Source organism: Mustelus asterias, chromosome 20 (genome assembly GCF_964213995.1).
Source record: "Mustelus asterias chromosome 20, sMusAst1.hap1.1, whole genome shotgun sequence".
Classification (NCBI taxonomy): domain Eukaryota; kingdom Metazoa; phylum Chordata; class Chondrichthyes; order Carcharhiniformes; family Triakidae; genus Mustelus; species Mustelus asterias.
The window spans coordinates 58,730,984-58,748,977 of record NC_135820.1 but is presented as its reverse complement, the minus strand read 5'-3'; the positions used below and the strand labels follow the sequence as shown (position 1 = coordinate 58,748,977).

Here is a 17,994-nt window from a genome sequence, read left to right as displayed (position 1 = left end):
CTTGATGAACAGCTTATGGCAGGCCCCAATGATGTGTCGCTCTAGAAACCAGAATGTTTATTGCTGGCAGGAATTTCTCAGGGGTAGTGTGTGAATCCACACACTCAATAGTTGATGTTTCACCCCAGGGGATAATAATATACAGTGTACGTCTGGCTATGTCATTGCATACTGACAACATTTGGTGAAATGTAGTTGGGCTTAATCAGCAGATATTGGTAGTCATGAACAAATTTTCTCTTGCAGGATGAAAGTTCGGTGAGCAGCGATGATTTTGACATGAGTGACACCACATGGATTTCAGCTGACCAGTGTGTGAACTCTGATTTAAGCCCCAGTCAAGAAGAAAGAATGCACAGCCCGCAAAATCTACATAGTCAAGAATATGGTAAGTTCTCAGTTAAATAATAAAATCAATCAAGAAATTAGGATTGTTGCATTGTTTTTGCTGGTAAATTGAAATGGAAACTGTCTTTTGGATGTAAGTATGAAACAATTAACTTGCATTTATATAGCAACTTCCAGCACATTCCAAAGTGCTTCGCAGCCAATGCAGTACGTTGAATTATAGTTGCTGTTGTAATGTAGGGAAATGCAGCAACCAATTTGTAAACAGCAACGTCCCTCAAACAGTATTGAGTTGAAGATAATCTGTTCTAATAATTTTAGTTCAGGGATAGATATTGTCCAGTACATTGGGAGAACTCTCTGCTCCTTTACAAATATGATGTGGAGATGCTGGGGTTGGACTGGGGTGGGCACAGTAAGAAGTCTCACAACACCAGGCTAAAGTCCAACAGGTTTATTTGGGTTAAAGTCCCAACAGGTTTACAAGTAATCACATGGGATCTTTTATTTTCTCTTAAGAGGGTAGCTGAGCTCTGTTTAACATTTTATCCATAAGGCAGCATCTCTGCACTCCCTCACTGCTACATTGAAATGTCAGTATGGAATAGGTGCACAAGTCTTTGATAGCCATGACTTTTTGATTTAGAGCAAGAGTACTGTCACTGAGTCATGGCTAACATTTTAATAAAGTTTGTTACATTCAAATGATTTTATTCCATTTCTTGTCTTTACCTCTGCTACTTTGCCCAAGATATAGGCCTGTTTTTATTGCTGAAAGATACGTTAGAATTAATTACCCATGTGAAGCAATAATAGATAAGTATTTATACCAGCTTATTGTTTTGTAGAAACTTCTTAAACACAACTTACTGTGTGAAGTGTTTTATGCTGAAACTCTCTGACCCGCATGCAGTAATCCATTTAAATCCCCATTGACTTGGTGGGACTGGAAGATTCAACCAGTGGGAAGGGCCAGAAAATACCACCCCTAGTTTCTGTAGTTTTACAATTACATTTCTAAAAAACAATATTCTGATGACATAAGGATTTTTTTGAGGGATGTAAGTCTTCAGATTGAAATGTTGTCACCAAGTGAAACAGAGCAAACTATGTGTGTTAAAATGTCAGTCCATTATTAGGGCCATTATTCATCTTTAGCATTACGAGTTTAATTTTAAAGTTGGCTCACGCCAGGTCTAAAGTGGGTCACATGACCCGATTGGTACCATTTTAGAGTAGGCTCTCCTGCTTCCTGACCCTTCTGATTGCTGACATTCCAACTTGCTGAGCCTCCCTCTCGCTGCTGAGCCTCCTTCTTGGTGTCTCTCTACCTTACCTTGCCGTGGCAACTCAAAACTGCTTTTGCTGCTCATCTCACAAGCCCTCGCTCACACATGAGCAGGAGGTTTGGTGAGGGGGGGGGGGATCGACAAGAGAGAGGTTTGTCAAGCGCTGAGGCTGGGGACTGGGAGAGCTGGACAGAATGTGAGCTGGAATATCAGGAAATTGGAGAGGCAGCAAGCTAGAGAATCGAGGAGCCAAGAGTCAGTAAGCATTGGGTTGGGGAGCGGGAGAGCTGGCGAGCCAGGGAGGTAGTGAAAGGGAGTGACAGTGAACTGGAGGTAAGTAGAAAGCACTTTTCTTCTATATTAAAACATTTTTAAAAAAGTCTTGTCATTTACAAATAGAATAATTTAGCAATGTAAGGTATTTCAACTTACAAGGTATCATATTTTAACCTGGTTTTTGATGAGAAAGTTTTTCAGAACCTAACTACAGCCTTTACATTGATTTATAATGGGGAAATTCCGATTTGCTCTTTGTTTCATTCAAAGTTATACTTTCCAGAAACGCAACTACAGTGTTAAGTAAGGAATTACTGCAGCTTTCTTAGACTTCTTCAAGAAGTGTTCAAACCCAGACTTGCTCCTTGTCTAATGATTGACTAAGGACTATTTTCTTTGGGTGGAAGTTAAGTCTCCTTGAGGGAGGTTGACTCCAGGATTACAGACCTAGTAAAGACTGGAATCAAGTGAACCTTTCATGACATACTTGATAGTCCACAATGTGAGAAGACAGGTCAATGATACTTTAGTTGTCTTGTTTTAGGTACCTAGCCTACCGCATTCATGGGGGTTAGAGGTGCAGAACTGTCATTGCATGTTAGTATTCCTCTTTGCAGCAGATAATCCTGCACACTGTATTGCAGTGGGGAGGATGCTTATGGCTAAACAGGTAGTATGATGTGTATCAATTCTCTGTATTGGTAAGCTGCATGGTTAGATGCCAGTAGTACATCAAAAGCAGAAAATGCTGGAAAATCTCAGCAGATCTGACAGCATCTGTGGACAGAGAATGGAGCTAACGTTCCGAGTCTGGATGACCCTTTGTGGGTCATCCAGACTCGAAACATAAGCTTCAGACCAGCTGAGATTGTTCAGCATTTTCTGTTTCAATTTTAGATTCCAGCATCCGCAACAATTTGCTTCTATTGTACTCCTATGCAGCTTGGCTTCACCAAGCTTTTATTCTTGTCAACTTGCCCCTAATTCTGAGGATAGCTGGAATCGTTTTGTTTACAAAAACATGTGGCACAGTGATTAGCACATCTGTCTCACAGCACCAGGGATCCAGGTTCAATTCTGGCCTCGGATGACAGTGTGGAGTTTGCATGTTCTTCCTGTGTCTGTGTGGGTTTCCTCCCGGTGCTCTGGTTTCCTCCCACACTCCAAAGATGTGCGGGTTAGTTGATTGGCCATGGTAAATTGCCCCTTTGTGTTCGGGAGACTAACAGGGTAAATACGTGGGGTTACGGGGGTGGGGCCTGGGGATTGTGGTCGGTGCAGACTCAATGGGCCAAATGACCTCCTCTTGCAGTATAGGGATCCTATGATTCTGTGTGCATTCGATATTAGGCAAATGGAAATTACAACTGTAAAGTTTTATCTGGTTGTGTGTTTTCATGCCTCACTGACAGTAAATTAAATAATATTCTGTCCTAATGAAAAGTAGCTTCCTTTTCTCATTTCAGAATCTTGTTAGTGTCAAAGTTCATCAACACCACAGACACTGGCATGTTACACTTACACATTAGTGCCAATTTTTTTACAGTGGTGAGATTTTAACATGACTATGACGAGGAATGCTAGTCACTTTCATTTTAAAGAAAGCCTGTTTAACTGCTCAGTGTTCAGAAGTGAAATATCAGTAAGACTTTCAGTGGCACATTTCTAATACATTTTTAATTGTAGTGGGCTTTTTGAAAAATGTGAACTGTTACATATGGTTTGCTATTTCTGTATTTTGACTGACTGTAGGTATAACTGAATTTGTGTAATAGTAGTAGAAATCATGCGAGGGTATTAAATTTTGGCAAAATGTACCACGATTAGCAGTGCTTTTTAGATCAAATCAGAAATATTCACATAGTCTCTAGGCAATGACAATTAAAATCTAATACAAATGACCCGGAAGTGCATCTGAAGGTGAGTAAAGTATAAGACAGATGAATGGACTACAAAGAAGTTGGCAATCATTTATCAAGCAATGGAAGCACATGCTTAGAAAAAGTGCTGTTAACACTGGCCTCTCGCCAAGGCAGCACCTTCAGTTGTACTTTCCTGCTGTCAGCCTGAGTACAGCATGAGAGCAGCTTATGCAATTTTACGTTGAAGCTCTGATGAGGAACAAGGGGAGCAGCAACATTGGTAGCACCACAGCAGCAGGCACATAGCTAACAGCAGTATCAGCTGCCTTTGTCTCAGTCACATGCCAGAGCACGGAGGGGATGAATCCAGAGACCCAGCTCCAAGGAGGTGAAACCCCAACACAGGTATACAGGCAAAGGATCAACCCTCTCAACATATCTGAGCACCAGTGCTTCAGGAGGCTCAGGCTTACACAGTAGGTAATTGCTGACATTGCAGCCTTCTGGAAGAAGACCTCCTTCCCACTTGGACCAAATGGACACATATTGCCAGTGGCCATCACTGGAGGGCTATCCCATGTGATGTCCAGGAAGGAGTGCCCGTTCCACTCCAAGTCTCTACTTCTATCCAAGGTTGTGCTCTGCCTCCTATTGTAAGGAGAGAAAGCAGAGAAATGGCTGTTAGAAATAGCTTGTGTGAAGAGGAGGGAATGAGATTTAGGAAAGATAACTATGAGGGATGGTGTGTGAGCTGATAACAGGATGAGGGTGAGTGTAAATATTGGCTGTCAATATGGGGATGTGAGAAGTTTCCTGGAGAGGAATGAGTATGATAGTAAGAACTGTTTACCAGAGGAGTGCTGTGCAGGAAAATACTGGGAAGGTCAGAAAGTGGGGCTTGGCACCTGAAGGTGTTTTGCCCTCCTGAAGTCCTGGATCCTCTTGGTGAACTATTACCAGACTGGAGGGGACACACTCCTGATGCTGACTTCCTTGTCCCTTTCCATGCACACCTGTTTGGTTCGGCCTCTTCCTCTTGTCCTTGCAAATGATCACCTCACTGCAGCCTCTCCGATCCTGCAGTAGGACCTCCGAGTAAGAGTCAGAGACCCGAGAGGCATCTTTCCCTGAATTGGCATGAATGTATTCTCTGTTGACTCTTCAGATGGCAAGGCATTTGAAAAATCCTCCTAAAGGGTGTCATGCTTTGTTAACAGCCTTCTCATTTTGTTTGATCCCTGTCAAATCCCTGTGTGTATTTAGCCATTCAGACCTTTCTGGTCCTGCAGGCCTTTAAAATTGTCCCATTTAGCTTATATTTCCTCTCCCCATTCTTCTCATCAAAATATATCACCACACTTCTCCACATTAAATTTCATCTGCCATGTTTCTGCCCATTGCATCTGTCTGTCTATGTCTACCTTAGGTCTGATACTCCCTTCCTCACTGTTTATTTGATTACTGAAACTTTGAAATTATGCCCGATATTCCTGAGTCCAGCTTAATCATACGGGATATATCAAACAGGACAGTGATCCCAATACCAAAGTCTGGGGGAAGCCACTTTACACTGAAAAACAATATTCACCACTACTCTGTGCTTTCCTTCCCTTTTGTAACCACAGTACCACTACCTCTTTACATTCATAGGCTTGTTAGCAAAATTGAAGTCTATTATGTGCTACTTAATCAAATGTCTTTGAAAGTTCATGCACACGTCAACTGACAGGGGTCATAAACCAGCCGGTTGCCTCCAAGTTGTAGTACCAGCTGGTCACTTTGACCCCTCCTTCGGAGTTTGGGACAAAAATTGAGAAGATGGTCATCGACCTCTTCTGGGACAAAATGTTGCACTGGGTCACTGCTGAGGTTCTGAGTCTCCCTCTTTGGGAGGGTGGTCAGGCACTGGTGAGTCTCCCCACACAAATAACAACCTTCTGTGTTCAGATACTGCAGCATTACCGATATGTTTTGCATAGGCATTGTATTTCTTTTGCCAGGTGCACAGCCTGAATTATGACATGCAACTTCTGCTGTTTGTAGACTTGAGGCATCTTTGGAACTCCTTACAGGCATTGTCTGTCTTTTACCAGGGCTTGATCAAAGTCTGGAGCACAATCGCTCCATACTGCACTTCTCTGTCAAGAGTAGTGGCTGTTGTGAGGGAGCTGCTGCTCAGGAATCCTCTGCTATAACTCCAGGTGGCTGGCGGAGAGGAGGGCTGTGGCTGCTGGAGTGACCAGAATGGTGACGGAAGAGCGGGCTAGATTACCCTTTTGAACTGGGGCATCAGAGATTGGTAGGCATCCAGCTCACAGCTGATGCCTTCCAACGCCTTAAAATAATAGTGCTTGGCCCCAATGGTCTCAAAAATGCTCATCCGTGTGTACCTGCTTGGATGGATTTAACATGGGCCCATTCTCAAATCTTCCCTTGCATGCCATGCTCCACAATCTGAGTTACCTTCAGCACAGTGCTGAGGAGTTTCCTGTATGGACTGTTGCTGCATACCTTTCATCTCCTTGCCTTCACTCGCCGCCCAGACATACCCTGACATGCATTGTTGTCGCCCAGTGGCGGAGCTCCCCAGTGGAGGGCTCTCTACGTGAGAGTTCTTTCTATACCATCGGGGATCTGGGGTGGCGGGTGTTGCATGCAGCAGTCCCATACAACCATAGGTTATGGATTCACGGACTCCCAAGATGCATGTATCTTTTGTGGCCTTGTGGAGTCTGTGATTCACGCATATGCAAGCTGTCCTAGGCTGCACCCTGTGTTTAGCTTTTTGGAAAACCTGCTTCTTTTTGCTTGCACTTCAGTCCCACCCTCCTGGTCTTTGGGCATCTGAGGGAGGAGGATCTCCTCGTGGGCCTGCTCCTTGTCCTAGCTAAGCTGAGTAAGAAGTTTAACAACACCAGGTTAAAGTCCAACAGGTTTATTTGGTAGCAAAAGCCACACAAGCTTTCGGAGCTCTAAGCCCCTTCTTCAGGTGAGGACTCACCTGAAGAAGGGGCTTAGAGCTCCGAAAGCTTGTGTGGCTTTTGCTACCAAATAAACCTGTTGGACTTTAACCTGGTGTTGTTAAACTTCTTACTGTGTTTACCCCAGTCCAACGCCGGCATCTCCACATCATGACTAGCTAAGCTGGCCATTAATAGGTTCAAGCAGCAGCCAGTCAGGAGGTTGTCTGTCTGCCCCTTTTCCGTGACTATGTTCACTGCTGGATGCCCTTGGAAAGGGAGCGCATGGTGTCTGCTGGCACCATTGAAGCCTGTTTACTTTGATGCAGCATCCCTTTAAGGAGCTGCATTTTAATTTATCCCTCAACTTGCTGATTTAGTTTATTTGGTTAATCAGAAGAAGCATACGTCAACTGCACTATCCTTTCTGTTACTTCATCAAGGGGCTCAATAACGTTAGTCAAGTGCAATTTTTCCATAAACAAATACTGCCTGTCATTTATTAATTCATATTTTTACAAGTAACAATTAATTTTATTTTTGACTATTGCAGTTGCAAGTTTCCCCACCACCAATATTAGGCTGACTTGCCAATAGTTGCTGGGTTTATCTACTTCCTTTTTTGAACAGTAGGTGTAACATTTGCACTGCTCCAGTCCTCTGGCACTGCTCCCTTCTCAAATGAGGATTAGAAGATTGTGGCCAGAGCCACCACTACCTCCACTTACTTCCTTCAACAACATAGAATGAATTTCATTTGGACTTTTCTACTTTGAACACTGCCGATCTTATAAATATGTCCTCTTTATTTTTATCCTATCCAATTTCTCTAATTTCTCCTTTACTGTGATGCTAAATTCATTATAAGAATGCAGTTATTGCCATTGCAGCATTTGGCGGCAGTACAATGAATTGCTTGAGGTGTTTTGTACAAATATGTTCCACCTATTTGAATATGTTATTGTGCAGTGTATTACTGAATTACATTGTTTGATAATTGATGCTATTTCATATGTTTTGCTGTGAGTTTCTTTAAGGATAATTGGAATATGTTGTGAAACTGCTGTTGATCGCTTTTCACAATGATTAGTTGTGAGGTCATTATCATTTCCCACCAAAAGGTCATTGTTTTATATATAGAGGCTTTGCAACAATGAATAATTATTAATAATTAATTAAGAAGTAATAGTTAAGAAATACATACTGTTCATGGGGCAGGAACAATCAATGACAACCTATATAGCAGCTTTAAAAAAACATGTCCCAAGGTACTTCACTGAAGAGTGAGAGGAAGTGGATGCCAAATCTTAACCAAAAACTGAGAAAATAATTTAAAAATATGATTAGATTTTGTTCTCCAGATGTAGATGACACTGGCAGGGCTGCATGTATTGTCCATTCCTAATTGCTTTAATTAGCCCCAGCATCTCTGCAGGAATTAAATGGGCAGCCAGTTTGCACACAGCAAGGTCTCCTCCATATAAGATGATTGACCAGTTAATTTGTTTTTGTTTGAGAGCGGAATGTTGGCCAATTGGAACTACCGCTTAGTGCTCTTCAAATAGAACTGTGAAATCTTTTGCTGTCCATCTGACAGTAAAGCCCTCTTTCAGCACTGCACTCAAGTTTCAGTCTACATTATGTGCTGGAACCTTCAATTCAGAAGCAAGATGCTACCAATATGATACTGTAAAAAATCTACTTTGCATTTCATGTAGGTTTTAAGTGTGATATTTAGCATGCCTGGATCCCAGCTGACAGGTTAACAATTAACTGAGTAGCATTTTACTGGTAAGAATGGAGGAGTAAACAGAAAATTATATGCCTCTAGAACATGACCTCAATAATTATGTGATAGCGCAGACTTAATTCAGTCGAAATTAATAGGGGATAACGTAAAGGCACGAGCCTGCATATTCCATCATAAAAAGTGATATGATCAAGATTTGTACCCATGGTTCTGACAGACTTGAGTTTGCAGTGTCAACCATGCCATTGGTGAGATATGCAAAACCAATGTTAGGCACAGTTTGAAAGAAAGAGAGGTTAGGGTTTACGTCAGATTCCTCCCATGCATCTCGTAGTGGCTGACTAAAAAGCAGCTATTTAATCGGATACATTGATGTAGCCCTGCCATTTCTGTCGGACAATGGTGGATGGCCAAACATGACTAAGGTAAATGATTTGATTTATTATTGTCACATGTATTGGTACACAGTGAAAAGTGTTGTTTCTTGTGCTCTATACAGACAAAGAATACCGTTCATAGAGTACATAGGGGAGTAGGAAAGAAGAGGGTGCAGAATGTAGTGTTACAGTCATAGCTAGGGCGTAGAGAAAGATCAACATGATATAAGACAGGTCCATTCAAAAGTTTGATGGCAGCAGGGAAGAAGCTGTTCTTGAGTCTGTTGGTAGATGTTTTCAGACTCTTGTATCTTTTTCCCAACGGAGGAAGGTGGAAGAGGCTATGTCCGGGATGCGTGGGGTCCTTGATTATACTAGCTGCTTTTCCAAGGCAGCGGGAAGTATAGCCAGAGTCAATGGATGGAAGGCTGGTTTGTGTGATGGACTGGGTTGCGTTCACAACCCTTTGTAGTTTCTTGTGGTCTTGGACAGAGCCGTCGTCATACCACGCTGTGATACATCCAGAAGGGATGCTTTCTACGGTGCATCTGTAAAAGTTGGTGAACAAAATAAGGGTTTATGTTTACAATTAAAAACAATACTTCTAGCAGGTGCGGAACATTAGAAAAATGAATTACAATGACCAAATAATATATTTTTGGAATGTTGGTTGAGAGGGATTTGCCAGGACGCTGGGATAAGATCTTGGACTTTAATGAATAGTGCTGAGGAATTATTTTGTCTGTGTGCGCAGGTGGTTGAACCTCCATGTAATTTAGCATTCAAAAAGATGGTTTCTCCAACATTGTAGCATTTCCTCAGTTTATTATTGAAGTGCCAGCCTAGATAATGTGAAATTTAACATTTTGGGGGATTCTCTGGCCTCCCTCGCAGCGCATTTTTTGCAGCGGGAAGCAGCATGCCGTTGGCTGGCAATGAGATCTTCTGGTCAATGGGATTTCCCATTGACTGCACTACACCGCCGGGAGACCCACGGCGGGGCTGTGCTGTTGACAATACCAGAAGATCCCGCTGACGGTAGAAGTCGGAGAATTCCAACTGAAATGTTTGTCCAGGTAAGCCAACTTTATTATTGTCTGCCAATTCCATTTTCTGCTGACCTACAACATTTAGGATTGCCAGAAATAACTTGATTTGGAGTTGATCATAATTCTGTATATTTCTGAATATGATAATCAATTATATATTGCGCAGTCCTGATGATAAAGCAGAATTGAGGTATTTGTTTTAAATATAAATTGGTTATTCTATTTATCATTCACTAAATAGTTTTGTGCCCTAAATGTAAATCAAAAGAAGAAGTGCAGAATTTTGTGAACATAGATTATAGTGCCCCTTAAAGTTTTATTATATAAATAGAGTTTGGTTTTGGGGAGACTACATTGTTTGATTTATTTATTTTCTGCTTCACCAATCTTCTCTTCTTCCCCTTTTTCATGTGGACCTCGACAGTTGTGTTTATTCAGGTATTGGAAATGTTTAGCAAACAATCCCGGTCCTTTCTTTACGACTTATCCTTCTGTAGCCGGATAGGGATCAAGAGTGGAAAATGTGGCCTATTTTCTCTTCTTCAGATATTGAGACCAGTTGCAGAGGCCCTATGCTAGTTGGAATTAAGTAATTCAGCACTAACTAGCCATCAAACCAGAGGTGTCTGAACTGCAATTACACAACTCTACTGCCCAGAAATGTTCTTAATTTAGTTGAAAGTATGTATCCTTCTGTTTTTATTCTTCCCAAGTAGCAACCCAGTCTAAGTTTCCCAGGACCCTGAGCTGTTCTTAAGGATGTGAAACTGCTAGTTAATAGTCCCCTGTCCGTGCCACTGTGGAATTGAAGGTATATGAGAATGGAATCGAATGTGATCTGTGGTTTGGGGTGGAGGTAGGGAAGGTGAAATCACAGACACAGTCCAACGAATGAGCTCCAGTGCACTGTACTATGACAATGTGCCATCAATTCTGAATGTTTTAAAACATTTTTTGAGGGTCATTGTAAATCGTTGATTTTATTTTGTTCAAAGTAATTAACAAAGCCCAGGAAATATTGTCTGAACAATTTGGTTTAACTATTGATGAACTAAGAAAGAGTTCTTAGTTAAGTGAACTTTTTAATCTATTTAGATGAAAATATCTAGGAGACACCAACCCCATAGTCTTCAAAAATAAGTTGTGTTTGAAAGATGAAGCTAAGTTTCAAGCTAGCCACAAGTTTGAATGTGTGCGTCCATATTTGACATCCATAGCTGTTCATTTAGTTACTGTGAGCTCTTTGACCCCCAATAACCTGTAAAATGTAATGTGGCTGTACTCCAATTTTTGTTGTAAACTTGCTTGTGAAATGTTTATGAGCCAGATGCTCTTGAGGAAAATGATTAACTTTAATCACTAAAACTTGCATGCAATATGGTAAAAAAATGTTTTTGGCATAAAAATCAATTTTGTTTAGTTGCCATACAATATTATTTGTTATATTCTGGTTTATTTGAAGTGAAATATTAGAATTATAATCAGATGTTCACCATTGTGATTACGTGATTTTAAGATTTCAGTTGTTCTGTATTATATATGTAATGTTATATATATATATATATATGCTTGCAGTATCAATTAGACTTTAGTGCATTCAAGTTTTTTGGATACTTTATTGTCAATAAATTGTTTTGGATACATTATTCAATTGGTAAGTGGAAGACGTTCCACACTCAGAAACATGTTGAAAGGAATTTCAACTCTACAATATTTTTAAAATTATAATTTTGTATCAACACTGCTTCTGCATAGTAAATACACCAACAGAAAATAAGATATCATCATGGCCGGAATTCTTCGGCCGTTCATGCAAGCGGGATTCTCTGGTGCTGCTGGCAGCATACCCTTGACTATGGGCTTCCCCCGACATGGGATGGCTTCAGCGGGAAATCCCATTGACAGCAGTGGGACCAGAGAATCCTGTCACCAACATATGGCATGGCCCCTCCCATCACCAAGTAACACACAGCTGAGAGGCTGGAGAATCCTGCCCAAAATTTATGAAAAACTGGAAAGACTTTTTTCCTGAAGTGTTCCTTTAGTTCAAGGTCATATTGAGTTTCCAGGAATCTGAAATACTAAAATTACAGAAATTGTAAAGTATTTTGGAAGCAGCACTAAAGGGATTATGGCACTTAAGTTAATCAAGCTGCTTCACTATGCAGTCAGGGCGAGACCTAAATCTGGGCTTACGTTACAAACATTTAGCCTTGTTCCAGCTTGCAGGGTGAACATGCTCGATGATTTATAGGGTTTGTTATTGCAATATTAATTTTGCACCTTTTATTAAAGGTAGTATCTCACCTGGAATTAATTTACATTAATACATTAGACTATCAGCACAGTCCAGACTTGGGTTATGGAATTCTGAATTTTAAAGTGTAGAGCACATTATGATCAAGATTAGGTGCTTGAGTAAATTTATTGCAGGAACCCAGTTAAATATTTGATGTTGTCCCAGGAAAATTTTATAGTCATAGATTAGAATGAAGAAACATGTGAACTGGAAAGATGAATGGATTAAGAAATTATTTGGGTCCGAAGTTTAATTTGACAATGTTATTAGAATTTGATTGTTTGAGTAAGAAAGCGGGGGAGTTTCAGATCTGTCTTTTGGGTGAGGTTGAAATGCAACCTTATGACTTTCACTTTATTGGACAGAAGTGCAGTTCTCATCAGTTGGGGTTGTGAGGGTGATGTTGTGGACTGGCAACTACTCGGGTGCCTCGGATAGCTGCTGACACCGCCCCACCCCCCCCCCCCCCCATCACCAGCAGCATGGCAGCGCGGGTCACTAGCATTGGGGCATCAGGACCCTCCCTGTGCATCCCCCATCACGGCCCCCTCTGCAACCCACCCTGCACAGCACCTCAGTGCCAGTTTCCCCCTTGTGCCAATCACCCCCTGTATCCTTCCCTTGCATAGCCCCCACCCCCGCGGAGTTCTGTCCCTCCCCGCACAGAGCTTCTTCCCCCGCAGTGCTCTTTCCCCTCTCCCCTACAGAGCTCCCTCTCCCCTTCCACAGAGCTCCCTCCACTCCCTTGCCTCCCACCCCCTTGGCACTGCCCCTGGCATAGTTATAGTGCCTGGAGGGCAGTGCCAGGGTGCCCAGTGGCACTGCCCAGCTATGCCACCAACCACCTGGGGGCTTCAATGGCCTCTGATCCTCCCCAGTGAGGCCATCATGTCTGGTCTCCGCTGGTGGAGATCAGCTGTGATTGTCGCCGATGTGAGGTCCAACCAGTGAGGAGGCAAGCATCTGTGAGGCTGGAAGATGCTGTGTGAAATGCGTCAATGATATGTCATTAATATGCAAAAGGGCACAAAGCCATTCCCGCCAGCAAAACAGTGCCGGTAACTCTGCGTGTGGCATGAAAATGGGTGCAAACCCAATTTTTCGCACCGCAGGCAATCTCACCAGCCTGGCACGGTAAGTCAATAAGATCGTGCCCTTAGTGTCATAAAACCCTGAAAACAGGAGTGTTCCACACTAGTTTTTTGGGCATGTTCGGCACTGCAATCTTCACACACTCAGTTTTTCTGATGGCTGGGAGATTTGCGCCAGCGGCGTTTGGGGGGGAGCGGAGCCTAAGCATGCCCTAGAAGCAGGCTGCAGAGAGCTCAGCTGTCATTGCACAGAGTGCCCTGATCTCCCAGTGAACTGGGAGACCTCTCCCCCACTAGCATCAGCAGCATGTTCTCCTCCCACACCAACACTGTGATGACTGACATTAGGGCATCAAGACCCTCCCGATGTGTCCCCTGGTAGACCCCCAATGTTTCTTCCTCATCCCAACCCCCTTGCTTGGCACCCCCTCCCCTTGCCACCCCCTCCCTCCCCCTGCCATCCCCTCCCTCCCCCCTCTCCTTTTCTGGGCACAAAGCCGACCTCTCTGGCAAAACAGGGCTGGGTGCAAATCAGTTTTTTAGCCTCTCCCACTATCTTCCCACCTTGCCACACTGGTCGCCCGGTGTGGTGAACCGGTAAGCTCATGCCCACAATGTTTTGGTCTCAACTGCTTTCTGTGATAGCAAATTTCACAGGCTCACCACTCTTTGGGTGAAGAAATTTCTCCTCGTCTCAGTCCTAAATGGTTTACCCCATATCCTCAAACTGTGACCCCTGGTTCTGGTCTCCCCTGCCATCAAGAACATCCTTCCTGCATCTTCCCTTTTTAACCCTGTTACAATTTTATAACTTTCTGTGAGATCCCCCCTCATTCTTCTAAACTCCAGCGAATATACTCAGTGAGTCTCTCCTCATACACCATACTGGGAATCAGTCTGGTAAACCTTCACTGCACACACTTCATAGCAAGAACATAATTCCTCAGATAAGGTGACCAAAACTGCACACAAAATTCCATATGTGGTCTCACCAAGGCCTTATATGACTGCAGCAAGACATCCCTGCTCTTGTGCTCGAACCCTCTCGCTATGAAGGCCAACATAGGATGGAGGGTTATAGGTAGGCCTAAAAGGTAGGGATATGTTCGGCACAACTTGTGGGGCCGAAGGGCCTGTTTTGTGCTGTAGTTTTTCTATGTTTCTATGTTTCTAACATACCATTTGCCTTCTTTACTGCCTACTGCACCTGCCTGCTTATTTTTAGCGACTGGTGTACAAGGGCACCCAAGTCTCATTGCGCATTGCCCTCTCTCAGTCTATAGCCACTCAGATAATCTTCCTTCCTGTTTTTGCTACCAAAGTGGGTGGTGTCACATTATGCTACATCTGCCAGGTATTTGCCCAATCACTCAACTTGTCCAAATCACAATGACACATCTCTGCATCTTCCTCACAGTTTACCCTCCCATCCAGCTTTGTATCATCTGCAAATTTGGAGATATTACATTTAGTTCCCTCACCTAAATCATTAATATGAATTGTGATTAGCCGGGGTCCTAGCACCGATCCTTGCGGTACCTCACTAATCACTGCCTGCCACTTGGAAAAGGACCCATTTATTCCTACTCTTTGCTTCCTATCTGCCAACCAGTTTTCTATCCATCTTAATACACTACCCCCAATCCCATGTGCATTAATTTGAAATGCTAATTTCATATGTGGGATCTTGTCAAAAGCCTTCAAGATATTTAGGAGAGAGATTCAGTGTCACTATTTTCCACATCAAGCTGGTAATTTGAAGAGACCAGAGGCATCAAGATATTATAGGTCTTCCCACCCACCCTCAGCTCTCACCCATAATATAGAGGGTGCTGCCTGTCACACTTAAATTAATAATTAAGGATTGATTAGGCTCGTTATCAATATTCTGCCACACAATGAAATATTCGGTGTGGGTAGCAGGATGGAAATGGAAATCCTAGGTCCCCCCACCCCCCCCTTCCACCCTAATCAGTTCCACTTGGCCTTCATTAGATGGCCCTACAGTGCTTTATAATGGAGCATGTCAGCTCCAAGCTGACGTTGTTTCCATGGGGTCATGGTGTCTGATGGTGCCCCCCTAATTTATTATTCAGCATATCGATTGCTTGTAGTTGTGATAGAGCTCGAGAAGAATCTCCATCAAAGAGCAGATTACATTGTGATAGAGACAGATCAGAGCAATATATTGTAACAGAGATTACAAGACCAGTGAATGTGTCTCAGTTGTGTGGTTATAGAGAAGATCTTGCAATCTTTATGCAACTTAAATTGGAAAAAAAGGAGGACTTTCCTTCAGTTCATTTCAACCTGTTATTTTTTATTTATTATTTTATTAGTGTCACAAGCAGGCTTCCATTAACACCGCAATGAAGTTACTGTGAAAATCCCCTCATCACCACACTCTGGTGCCTGTTCAGGGACATTGAAGGAGAATTTTAGCGTGGCCAATGCACCTAACCAGCACATTTTTCTTTCAATTACCATTATTTTATATAATGTTAGTGAAAGAAATCAGACTTTTTCAGTTGTTCCATTTTCTTGCCTCTTGCTGTTCTGGACAAAACTTATTATAACTGAATGTACATTGCCAGTAGCTGCTTTCTGTTGTTGTCTTCTCTTTTACCAATCCTCGCTGTTAAAGCTGGCAGACTATTCATGTTAAATAGAAATATTAATGCTGGAAAGGAGTCGAGATAAGTAGATTGTCAAAACTGGCAATACTTCATCATTTCCAATGCTTACCGATTTTGGGCTCTGAAGTCACTATGGATTTTTTTGTTAATCCTCCAGCTCACCATGTATATTCAGTGTAACAATGAAATGACTTCCTGAGCAAACCAAAAAAATCCCACCCTTTCAAAATGTGTTTTTCTTTATTTGCTGCGTTTTTTTAATTGATGCATTTTATTATTAACACAAAATTGTATTAAATTTATTGTGAAAATTATTTCTTTACTTAAAATCAGTATTTACTTTTCATACTGCCTTGAGTGATATTTATTTTAGAATGTTGTATGTTACCCAGGCTGTTTGACTTTGCTGTCAAAAGCAATTACCAGATTAATAATAATAAAACCCATAGGGTCCATACAATATTAATAAAATGAATCCAGCTGTTACTTGTGTAGTATCCCAGGCAAAGACTAAAAATATTTCTCCTTTGAATATTTCCTCCCTCTTCTTAGTCCATTACCATTTAGGATAAATATGTGAAAGGATGGGAAAATAGGCTTGTCTGTTTTAAGATAAAAATGATCAGTGCTGGAAGCAGCTGTAACCCATTAAGTTATAAATGAAACATAACCCACATAATTGGAATTATAAGCCTAATTACTAGGTGAAAGCCAGGAGAAAATGAAACAAAACAAAAATGGACTCCAACATAGTGCAATTTGTTTGGAAAATTCTTTTTTAAAATGTGATTAAATAATGTCAGCAGGAAGCACATAAAAGGAATAAATTAATGCTACAATGTCCTGATCTTCTGGGTTAATGGCATCGAAATCTTAACCTTGACATTAGACCTATAAATAAATTTCAAAAACTACAGACTATTGTGGGAAAAGATGTTTGAGCACCAAATTGAAAAAGACAATTTCTGTAAAGATAGATTTTGTTGCCATTATCCTTCTGAAAAGTAGGGAACATATGCACTGCTGTATATTTTAAAACAAGAAATGTAGTAAGCCTGCCAAATAACACAAAAGTCTATTTGTTAGCATCAAGGTTGTGAGTGTAATATTTCAATGGCTTATACATTCTTCGCAAATACTATCTGGGGAGTGATTGTGGAGGAGGATTTATGTGTCAAAATGAATCTTTCTCTAGTGGCAACAAAGAGAACTGGAATTCTTGAGAGAGGGTTTCTCATATAGCAAAAGCACCAAAGGATTTTCTAAAATGTGAAATGTAGTTTGTGTTTTTCCTGGATTAAGGTTGCCTGCTGTTAAATTGTACAGTTGCCTGCAGATTTTATCTAAATACTAACAGGACAGGAGCATTTTGGCACCTAATGAATTGACTTTGGTTTGTTTTTTCTGTCCCTTTACAGTGAATGTTTCAGAGATAAAATGGCCATACGTATGCTTAAATGAGTACAGATGCAACGAGGATAAAAATCTGCATCATCGTTATGCTGGTGAATAGATACTGAGAATAGTGCCTTCCCTCATTATATTATAGATTAGCGAAGTGCACATGGGCACAATCTGGCAAGGTTAGATCGAATTGACGTAAAAGTCTTTTAATCCAAGAGTTATTTTGCTTTTCCTATTCCTTATTCTATAGTGAATCTTCCATTTTTAAACGTTTGAATTACAGGTCAATTAAAATGCGATCTACAAATGGTCACCTGAAGAGATTGGCATTAAGTAACAGAGCTAACCAGTAGATGACTGCAAGGAGGTATTGGTAATTCTGATTGCATACCTTGAAACCCAGAATATAAAAGTTTCAAAAGTATTTCTTCTCAAAATGTTACCTTTAAGTCATATAAAAGAAAGTCTGTTTTTGTAGCCTCGCTGTCACGCAGATTGATTCACCCTACTGTTACTAATATAAACCTTAGTTAACCATTGATAGCATATTTAATAATATTCTGCATAAATTTACTATCTTTCTAATAGCACATTTCATAGGACTGTAAGTGTGAAATATCTGTGACATAACTTTCAATTATACCAGATACCTG

At 41.5% G+C, this 17,994-nt stretch overlaps 1 protein-coding gene across 1 annotated transcript in view; it reads left to right on the top strand.

The window, feature by feature from the left end:
- LOC144508568 (nucleolar protein 4-like) overlaps nt 1–17,994 on the top strand; it is a 276,236-nt gene that overhangs the window by 92,079 nt on the left and 166,163 nt on the right. Inside the window, exon 5 of the mRNA XM_078236640.1 lies at nt 247–388. Coding sequence (XP_078092766.1) covers nt 247–388 — 142 coding nt within the window. The remainder of the gene's footprint in view (nt 1–246; nt 389–17,994) is intronic.